The following is a 10,874-nucleotide window of genomic DNA, read 5'->3' on the forward strand; positions in this document are numbered from 1 at the left end:
CTCAAAGTTGAAGAACGATGCAGGCGGCTGAGAGGTGTGAAGACGACTGGATGATCTGAGTGGCGTCTTGGGGTCTTGGAGCTCGCTCTTCTGGAGACAGACTGTCCTGACTGTGTCCTCAGCACCCTTCAAGTCCCCATCTCCTGCCCCTCCTTCAAGCTAGGAGGGGTCGGTAATGTTCTCTTGGGATAGGTGCACTGGCAACGAGGACTTGGTCAGTCTGGGATTGGATGTGGGTTGTGGAGTTTGGAGGGGCCACTGGTTCTGCATTTCATAAATATTAATACAAAGTCCTCCCTCTCTAAATGGGTAGATTCTTTAATTTTGTTAGAGGGGGAAGTGCTTTATTCACTTAATGGCTTTTATTAGTGCCCAGTCCTCAACTCTTTCATTAGCTAAAGTGCTGCTATAATTTACAGGGTAAAAGGGGGTGGGGAAGGGGCGGTGTCTGAGGAGGGGTTGATCCTGCTGCTGCTGGACAGCCACAGCATCACCCTCAACCACTGCAGCTTTTACTAAAAAGCGGCTATTTGCTTAGATTAGAACAAACTTCTGTGTTTAACATCACATAAACTCCTGGCAGAATCTTTTCTGAACCATTAGTGTTGTCTCTCTTGCACCCTTTAAACATTAAATTTTGAGCATTGAATCGCTGCCTGCATCTTGCTAAATAAAGCAAATCTGATTTGACGACACAGTGTAACCAGTAAAGTGCAGCAGATTTTGACCATCAAATGGGTGTTTACATATTGCAGCAAATATCTTTAATTATACCATGTTCTTTCTGTAACCACAGTCGGGGTCTGTGATTGAAAATCATTTATCAGTTTTGATCTTTGCTGTTGCAGGGATTTCAGTGAATACAGATAAAGCAGAGCTACAGTTGTGTGTGCTATCATTTGTATGGCTGAAAATACACATAGTACATTTTGGATTAAATATAGGCATTGTTAAAAAAAAAAAGAAATAACTCAGTCCTTTTAGCACATTATAAGGGAAGATTAAGTATTTATTCTTCTATTTGTTAGTATATGTCCTAATAATTTTAATCTATATTTTTGTGCATGTGCTGGCACTGTCCAATGCAATCACTAACGAGCATCTGTAGACGCAAAATGTCTACTCCAGCGCACAGGCTATTAAATACTCACATAAGCTAACACGAGCGTCTAGAAGTGCACCCAACTCTGATAAAAAGCTTTTATTTTGCCCTGTGGAAAGTTGCGAACAGCTGGCATCTGATGACTCCAGACTGCATCTGAGTGAATGAACTGATTAACCTGAGTGGCCGTCCCCACCAGATAGAGTGGCTCACCAGCCTGAATAACTGCCCTCATCATCAATGTCACATAAATCACTCGACTGCACGGTGCTTTCAAACGAAAGCGTTTTTTTTGGCCTGAGACAGACTGAAATGTTCTTGGTGCCACAGCTACTTGGATTTATCCATGCAGCATTCCTGTGACACTGCAGTCATGAGCCAAATGTGACACACCCAATGATCTAGTATTAAATACAGAAAAAAAGCCTGATTACCCCTTCTTTATTGATAACATGCTAATGATGATTAGGAGAACTGGAATTCCTTTTAAATTCACGTGGCTAAAAAACACCAAAAAAAAAAAAACCCAAAAAACAAAAAGGTAGAGCTGTACAAGAATGAACACAGGAAATTCCATTATGTTTTTATTGTAATTTATTTCAATGCAAGCCTTAACCAATATTCAATATGAACTTTCATAATGTTAGGTACTGTGGGTTCTTAAATGTGACACATCTGCATCACTGTTTTTAAATGAAAACAAACTATCTGAAACCACAGGACAAAGATGCTCTATAATGGACATATTTGGTGGTTTATTGAGCTGCTGTATGAAACACGCTGTGATAAACAGGCCATGCAGTGATGCAGTAAGACTCTTTATTTTTTGACCAGCTGGATAACGTCTTCATCTTCCATCACATGGTCTTTGCCCACCTTTTGAGGGTTGTGTTTTACAGATGAGCCCCACACGAGTGCACTGCAAGAGAGAGATGAATATTAAAACTGTAATATTAGAGTATAAAAAAAAAAAAAAAAATCTACCCTTCATTATTGTTTCCATTGGAAACTAACTCTCAAGGTGCAATAACATCATTTAAAATAATCAATCTTGGTGCAGAACCAGTTAATGTAAGCCAGGTGTGTTGGAACAGGAATACACGGAAAACCTGCAGGACGGCGGCCCTCGAGGACCGACTCTGGACTCCCCTGCTGTCGGCAAAGCCATCTTATTTTATGCCGTCTTTTGCGCCATCCACTCCCTTGTGGACGTTTAATGCCCAGAAGCACAAACATACAGACTGATTTACTCTGATTGCTCCTCCATTTCATGAAACTGATGATCAGAGACTAAAAACTGAACTTGCCAGTGCTTCAGTGACATAGCTTGTCACAAACAGGCGGTGGCTGTGATTAAAGTGACTGCACTGTTTCAAATGAAGGATGCATCTCAGTAAGTGCTGTTGAAATACTTTCAGCTGTGTTCCAGTCAACACAGAGAAAGGATACAAGTGTTAACTTCACAGTTTCAACAATTAAGACCGTTTCTGCTTGTTGCTGCTTCTGCAGCATGTAGCATGTGCGGTTCCAGCTCGTCGACACAGTAGCATAGTTTGCACACGACACAGTGAGGAGAACATTCAGGAAGGCACTATATCTACAGCACATGGTCAAGTACGCCCTGGCTAGTGTGTGAACCCTGAAACTGCTTTGCATGTAGAATGACTCACTGCAGCACAGTCCTCATCAATCCTGTATGCAGTCCTACTGTTGCAAAGCTGACACTGCATTACAAATATCAGCCGAGCTTCTGGCTAAAATGTCCTGCAACAAGCTCTCATTGTGCTTTTTAAAAAAATCCAAGCACCTAAATTTCAAGATTTCTGTAATGTGGAAATGACTGAGTCTTTACCTTGACTCACGATGCCTGGATAAAAAGATGACAAAGTCCTAATTCCTTCTTATCAAGAGTAATGTGCTTCTTAGTAGAGGGCTTCTTTTAAAAACTCTGTGCTGCAATTTCGCCTTTTTCTTGCTACTTTGATGTTGCTTAGACTTACTGTTCTGTTTTTTTTTTTTTTTTTGGATGTATCAAAATGCTTGATTTACAAGGTTTATTGAACATCTCTTGATAATATGTCATAAGCGCATTTCTCTAAAATATTTCCAAAATGCTGACATTACTCTTAAACACACACAAAATAGGTAGAAGGTTCACTTTTAAAATAAATGGCCAATACAGCACACCTGTGTGCTACTGGTTTTACATGTATGGAAGAGATTCAACAAACCAGGCTAACAGCAGTTATAGATAAATGGATGTCAGTGTCGACGTAAATATATCACTTGACGAAGTCTGTTGGCTTAGATTACAAATGATCCTGATTAAAGTAAACATGTTTTCAAGCTTTTTAAATCCCCTTTTAGTTGAGCTTCATAGCTGTCATGTGTTATTATCTTATCATACCATCTTTACAGAACTGCCACTAAGAAATGTACAGTACATTCTACATTTGCTCTGACAGTAGTGTTCCTCATCCAAACTAATTGCTTACATAATGACTGACATTTTCTGCTTTCACTTGAATGTTTGTGTTTTAAAAAAATATTCCTCTACTATGAAAGATAGTTAAACTTTCACCCAACTTTGCAATACTTACTACTTGAATTCTTTGATGAGATTTTTGTGTATCTTTAAGCAGAAATCCTCAACTGAAGTTCGGCCATCAGGAAGTACAACAGGAGACGTATAATCAGGGAGCTGGCCTTTTGGTTTGGTGTAACTGTAAATCAGGACATAATCTCAGTCAAATTTTACATTAAGAACATGCAAACAATTTCTTTTGCAGCTCCTTGCCCTGCAGCATTTAATGCTTGACTGCCTGCTATTCACAGCTCTAATAAGAATAATAATAATAAAAAAAAAGTTCTTACATGCGAACTAGCTTTAGGTAGTCCCACATTCTCTCCAGGAGGTCATCGAAGTTCCAGCGGTGGTGGGCCGAGATGGGTACACAGTGAGGGACCTTGTAGATGATGTCGAGCTCCTCAATGGAGATCTGGTCGATTTTGTTGAGCACAAAGATGCAGGGAATATAAACCCTGTTGAGACAGATAGTCAATGACCTCTGTTGGCTCATCAACAACGTTTACATCCAGCTTTAACAGAATTATGTAAAAAAACTGAATAAATAAATAAAATAAAAACTACAACTTTAAGCAATCTGATTCAGTGTCACCAGATAAGAGCCTAAAGAGACACTGCAGACAATTTCAAAGCCTTTTTTTTTTATTTTATTTTTTTAAATATTTTGAGATTTTGATGAGAATTTGGTCTGGTGACAGCTTAAGTTGGTCTGTTAAAAAGCCTGAAAACTGTTGTCTGGACCACACAGGCATGTGATGCAAAACTGATGGAAACTGCCGTTTTCTTTATGATGCACAGAAAATAGCTAAAGATGCTGATGAGTACTGTATGTATCAATGTGTCAATACACGTTTAACATTAAAGACAGTCTGACCAGCACAGTCCCTCAAATTGCTCTTTGCTGAGATGTGTATTCATTTCAGCACCTGCTAATGTCCTGCAGATTTTACAAGGAGCCCAAGTGGAAAATCTGCTGAAATTCAGGAGGAATATGGTGCATGCCACTGCTCTGAAACAGGAACTGAAACTGGAGTCCTTTTCTGGACTCCAGCGCATGTGTAAAAGGAGCCCAAGTAGCCCATTTTCAGATCCGATAGAATCATGAATCATCTTGATATGGGTAATTCGTTTTTTATACCATTTCTCTCCAAAGTTAATTAAGAAAATGAAAAGAAAAAAACAAAATCAACAAACCTTAACTCAGGTTTTGGGCCACCGGATGCTGTTACAGTTTCACCACAACTTTTGATTTAATTCAGGGACTTTTATAATCAAAGGATGATGCACCACTGAAAAAAAACTAGATTAAATCATGTGGTGTAATGATGGTGGCGGAGAGCTCTCTAACAGATCTGTTAAGAATTCCCCACAGGTGTTCAACTCGGTTCAGCGGTTTAAGCCATCAGGCCACTCAGGAACCTTTCATGCCACACAGATGACGGCAGCTTTGTATAAATGCGCACTGACCGTTCCCATGTACCAAATGAATCCCAATCATGACAGCATTTTTTTTTTTCAAATTCAAAAAATTAATTTACCATAAATATTATCATCCTGCTCCACACCTCTTTATATATGCTAATAATAAAAAGTACAGTGCATAAGAATTACTGACATTTAGTTATAAGGACGTGGATAAAAATGACTTCAAATGCCAAGCGTAGTAGGGCATTGTACAGTGGCAATCCCTGGTCAAATGTTTTTGAAACCCAAACATGTTTTCATCTGTGATTGGATCCAGTGGCCTCAGGTGGAGCGATAACTGCAATGCAGTCAGTAAAGTTACAGTACATGCATTTGTCTTTTTCTAAGCACCCGTTAAGAAATAACTTATCCCAAACAGCGTTCAAGCATCACTCAAAAAAAGCCAGTACTGCAGTTTTCAAGCTCAGAGGATTCCAGCTTTACACGTTGTTTGTCCATTCAGAGACACCATAGTAAAAATTGTGGCTCAAATAAGGCAACTGCCATGTATGTGAACACATGGCTAGTGCACAAAAATGGCTCATTTTAACGCAATAAAAAGTTATTTTAGTAAAGTGATTAGTTATCAATAGTTTCCAATAATATAGTTAATTTTTTTCCTGACCTTTGAATTAATTACACACTGCATCTTGAAGAAAGATAGTCCTTTCTAAATGTTAGCATAAATATCTAATGTTCTCATTAACTTTTGGGCTTCTCACCAGGTGGAAAAATTCTATCTACAGGTCCTTTTTTTTGTAGTATAAATATGTTTTGTATAATTGTATACAGTGTAAATGCTTTCTTTCCAGGTGCATGAAAATTATTATGCAAAATTTAATCTTTGTGTATGTAGTTCAAGTATATTTATATAACCCACTTACTACATCCTCAGTTGTCCAACTGCACAATAAAATTAGTAAAAGCAAATTATAAGATCACAAAATGAAAAAACAAAACAGAAAAACAAAAAAACCCCAATAAAATATATGCAATGTTCAAAATGAAATATATGCAATGTTCAAATGTCAGTGGGAAGAAGTGGGTCTTGAACAGGACTTAAAACCAGAAACAGACTCGGCAGCTGTAATGTGAAGGGGCAAACTGCTCCACAGCTGCAAACAAAAAGCTCTGTCATGCCTGGATTTGAGCCTGAAAGAAGGGACCTTTAAAAGGAACCGGCGTATAAAACCTTTAAGCCTTGACTGGAGCATTCTGTTGCAGCATACTGTTTAGGGGTTTAAAAACAAGCGAAAAAATTTTGTACCGACTCCTGCAACTGACAGGAAGCCAGTGCAAAGAGGCGAACCCAGGGGTAATGTGACCACATTGTCTCTCAAGCCAACTGCAATCGGTGCAAGGATTATTGATCTGTCTGAAATACAAGAAGTTGCAGTAATCTAACCAGAACACAGTGAGCAGGTGACTTTTTCTCTGCCTTGCTTAGGCAGATTGGGTTTTATCTTGCCAAACAAGTGAAAGAAAATGCTTTTTACTACTGGCCTGGTTTTTTGATGAAAGTCAAGAGTTCTCAAGGGTCATCCCAAGATTTTTGACATTGGACTGAACAGCAAACTGAGAATGCTCACAGCATCATTCAGAAGCTACAAACTTTTCCAAAGACCAAAATCTCAGTTTTGTCCTCATTTAAAGTGGATAAAATTAAATTCCTTCCATGTTTTTAAACCTTTTGGTCAGCTGAGCAGCAAATCCCCCTGTTGCTTTAAAAGGTCATATATCTGCACATCTTATCCACCAAAATAGCACCACGATGAGTTAAAACTCACGACTCATCTCCCACCCCATTCTATAAAATATAATTGCTGTGTTTTGATGTTTTGCTGCATTAAGTAACTACAATCCTACATGTTTTAAATCGAGCAGAAAGTGAATATGACTTTGCACAGTAAAAAAAAAGAACAGCGTTTCTAAATATATCTGCATTGGTGTAGTGGGAGTTCCAATGGGATTTTCAGATTTCAACAAGCCACACCCATCGGGAATGACTAACGTAAGCCCACTCTGACACTTCAGCAGCTTACCGATTTCCCTCCACCACGTCAATGAGGTCATCAGCTGTGGAGTCGCTGCGCAGAGTGATGTCTGCGTTGTGGATCTTGTATTCTGACAGGATGCTCTTGACTGTTTCAGCGTCAAGCTCACTTTGTGCACACTAATGAGAAAGAATAAGAGAGAGAGAGAAAGGAGGGGGAGTTTATGATGTCAAGAAGTAAGACGCAGAATATAGAAGAATTCTTGTGCTTTGTAAGACATTTGCAGTGATTAATATTTTCATTGAACATCCCATTGCACATCACACAAAAATTCAGGATGAACTTATTCATTAAGGTAACAGTTATCAGAGTTTTGCATCTCTGTTATTTTAAGACTGTGACACATACTGTAGCAGTAAAATTGATGCCTCCTTTGTCCTTCTTCTTGAAACCGATGTTGGGGGGTTGCTTGTTAAGTCGGATCCCAAAGCCCTCCAGCTCATGCTCTATTAGCTTCTTATGAACAAGAGGCTTCAGCACATCGAGCACTATCAGGATTAGATTGCAAGTTCGGGCCACTAAGTAAGGGAGATTGAGAGGAAAGGCAACAACAGATTAGACAGTTAGTGAAGAAACACGATTATATTTTGTAAAGTGCTATAGAATAAAACTTGTTTAAGATTTCTTGTAGTAGTTCAGTACTAATACTCATTTTGTTCAATTAATTCAGCAAAAACCCTATCGAGCGTTTTTCTTCTTTATTTTGCCATCTGGCTACTAAGCCTTGGTGACAACATCTGTACCTGCAATGACCTGTCTGCCTCTACCCTTGCCATCCTTGGCTCCTTCAATGATTCCTGGGAGATCCAGAAGCTATGAAGGAAAATTGCAGACAAAGAAATCAATTAAACAATTTACACTCAACCACAGTGAACAAATTATTGCCTTAGTACAGAAAAAAAAGAGACATAATTTTTGTACCTGAATTTTGGCACCTTTATACCGAATAACCCCAGGAACTGTTGTAAGAGTGGTAAACTCATAAGCAGCAACCTCAGAGTAGACACCTGCAAGGTTACTGAGCAGTGTTGACTTTCCTACTGAAGGAAAACCGATAAAGCCAACCCGAGCATCACCGGTTTTTGCTACATCGAAACCTGAAATTCAGTGATGAGACACCAGAATTTTAATTAATTATGACTGACCTTCATTTATCAATACCCTCTACCAGATGACAGAAATAAAGTCTATATTTGTATTAAGTCTGCAGTATCGTGATCATACCCTCTCCTGTTCCACCCCCACTGCCTCCTTTCGGTGTGATGAGTTCCCTCCTCAGTTTGGCAAGACGTGCTTTGAGCAGACCCAAGTGGTGAGCTGTTGCCTTGTTCTTCTGCGTCCTTGCCATCTACAATAAGTAGCAATACAAGTTGCACAATGTTGTAATAACTAGTGAATGGCATATGCTTAAATTGCCTACAATAAATTATAATTTAAGATTACAAAAAAAGCCTTAGATATCACTTAAATCATTTTATTTATCTCCCTGCAAGAAACCGACAGCTAGTGCAGGGCTTTCCCACTGAATTCGAACCCTTTACATTATGTCAAAAGAAAAGGTAGATGTTGAAGTGAAGTGAAACCCGTTCTCAGTGTCCTGTCTTTGTAGGACTTGGGGAAAGTTGCAAAGACCCAATCTCTTAATAGGACACATGTTTAAACCACTTTACTTGTCACATCCCAAAGAGAAGAGCAGAAGAGCAACATGGAAGGGTCAGACATAAAGAGTGTTGAGGACACCAGTCTCAACAGCCTCTTCATTTGTCTCAATCTGAAAGAAATTAGTCTAATCTATTGGAAACCTCAACAGCTGCCTTAACCAGGTGAATGAACTAAGTTACATATTCAGAGTAGATCAACTTTTTTCTTGATCCTTAAAGTAAACTAAAACATATCTGTGTATTGCAGAACCTTTAAATCAGTGCAAATATAAAAACCTGCCTCATAGATTAGTCAAGAAATGTGATAACAGCATAACAAAGCATGACACAGCTAGAGATGTGACAACTTCAGAGACGATCTACTTGTGCACATCACAGTAATAAGAGGATATTCAGATGTAAGCAATCATATTTTATGATAAAACTTAAGTTTAAATAAAAACAAATAAAAAACAATATCTGAAAGAAAGCAAACATTTCAAAGGAGAAACATGAAGCACTACAATTCACAGTTTTAAACCAAAACGAAACAGCTGGATTGTACTTCTGTTGGCTGATTTTGGTTATGTTTTTTTAAAAGTTATTTTCCTTAAATGTTGTCATTTTTGTTTGTCCTATATAGTCCCTACACGAACTCTCTACGTAAAACTAAAAAGGAAACGATTAAATTCCAGATAATCACTAATGCAGGGGTCACCAACTCCAGTCCTTGAGGGCTACCATCCTGCAGGTTTTAGTGTTTTCCAGGTACAACACACCTGACCCAAATCAATGGCTCATTAACAGGCAGGTGCAGAAGATGGCATTTGATCCAAGTGAAAAGGTTCTCCAAGAACTTGTTTTCATCTTCTCTCCGCCCCCCCCCCCCCCCCCCCCGATCTCCTTCCCAATACATTTATGGAACAGTTTATAACACACTTTTGTTTCTTTAGAGCAACGCTAAGTTAGCTACATAAGTTGCTTGAGAAAGCATATTTTAACTGCCAGTTTACCAAACCAAATTAGATTAAACTCATCTTGACATCCGGTCAATACTATTTTTTGAATTAACTACATTTACATATGTTAAAGGAACACATGTAACAACTTTTATTATACAATTAAACGTGTCAGGAAGACAAGGGCGAGTAATATGAGGTATAAATAGAGGCCCGGCTATAAGAATAGTTGCTAATGCTAACAGCTAGCGGTAGTTTGCTAAAAGGCAAATGACAATGAGCTAACCGACCGCCAGCCTTTACCTTACCTCATTTTCAATCTCTGCTATTTTGGCGAGTATACTCATGATGAAGACGGTTCCAATATGCAATTTAGGTTAGGGAGATAAGACTAAGGAAAATTCACATGGAACTTGGCAACTTTAGCTGTTTCGCATGCGCACAGCACACACACGTATTGCAACGTTGTGCGCGGTTTCGATGAAACTCTCGCGAGGTCTTGAAGGGCGTATAAGCGCTATATTACTGCGCTCCATCCTGAAACTTAAGCGTGTTTTCACCAAAGCGTAATTTTCACCAAAGCAAAGATGCTCAGTTTTTGGTGCAATAAAAGAAAATTATTGTTATTTACTAATCAAACAAATAAACAAGCAAATAAATAAACAAATACATACAACTTGCAATGTCATAATAATCTAATAGTGAAAATGTATTTACATTTGGTGCAATTGCTCTAAGCAATAGTCATCTTGAATTTTCATTCAAATGATATTTTGATAACCGAGGCAACGGTTTCAATACGTTGCATTTATCAGATACAGGTATATATAACTTTGCAGCAATGTACCATATCTCTGCACCCAAAAAAAGCAGAAACTAATCGCACCTCAAACACCAGCAATAGCTAAGTGCTGTTTATTGGTCCTGAAATAAATTTAACAACTAACTTGAATTGTATTATTTGCATCTAACATACACAAATTGCTCTCTTACTTTGGTAACAGGAAACAATACACCTCGTACAGTATATCATTTATTGTGTTGCGTTGTGTTTTTATTGTGTGCATC

General features: G+C 38.5%; 1 protein-coding gene across 1 annotated transcript; it reads right to left on the bottom strand.

Moving 5' to 3' along the window:
* Positions 1 to 1,678: 1,678 nt before the first annotated feature.
* drg1 (developmentally regulated GTP binding protein 1) lies at positions 1,679 to 10,259 on the bottom strand. The gene is made up of 9 exons (XM_079257232.1): positions 10,115 to 10,259; positions 8,432 to 8,555; positions 8,129 to 8,304; positions 7,951 to 8,020; positions 7,556 to 7,725; positions 7,196 to 7,326; positions 3,977 to 4,144; positions 3,703 to 3,825; positions 1,679 to 2,021 (listed from the first exon to the last, which is right to left on the bottom strand). The coding sequence occupies exons 1-9, from the start codon at positions 10,151 to 10,153 to the stop codon at positions 1,922 to 1,924; spliced, it is 1,101 nt and encodes a 366-aa protein (XP_079113358.1). The 5' UTR covers positions 10,154 to 10,259; the 3' UTR covers positions 1,679 to 1,921.
* Between the last annotated feature and the right edge of the window lie 615 nt (positions 10,260 to 10,874).

Source organism: Telmatherina bonti (assembly GCF_933228915.1).
Source record: "Telmatherina bonti genome assembly, chromosome: 17".
NCBI lineage: Eukaryota > Metazoa > Chordata > Actinopteri > Atheriniformes > Telmatherinidae > Telmatherina > Telmatherina bonti.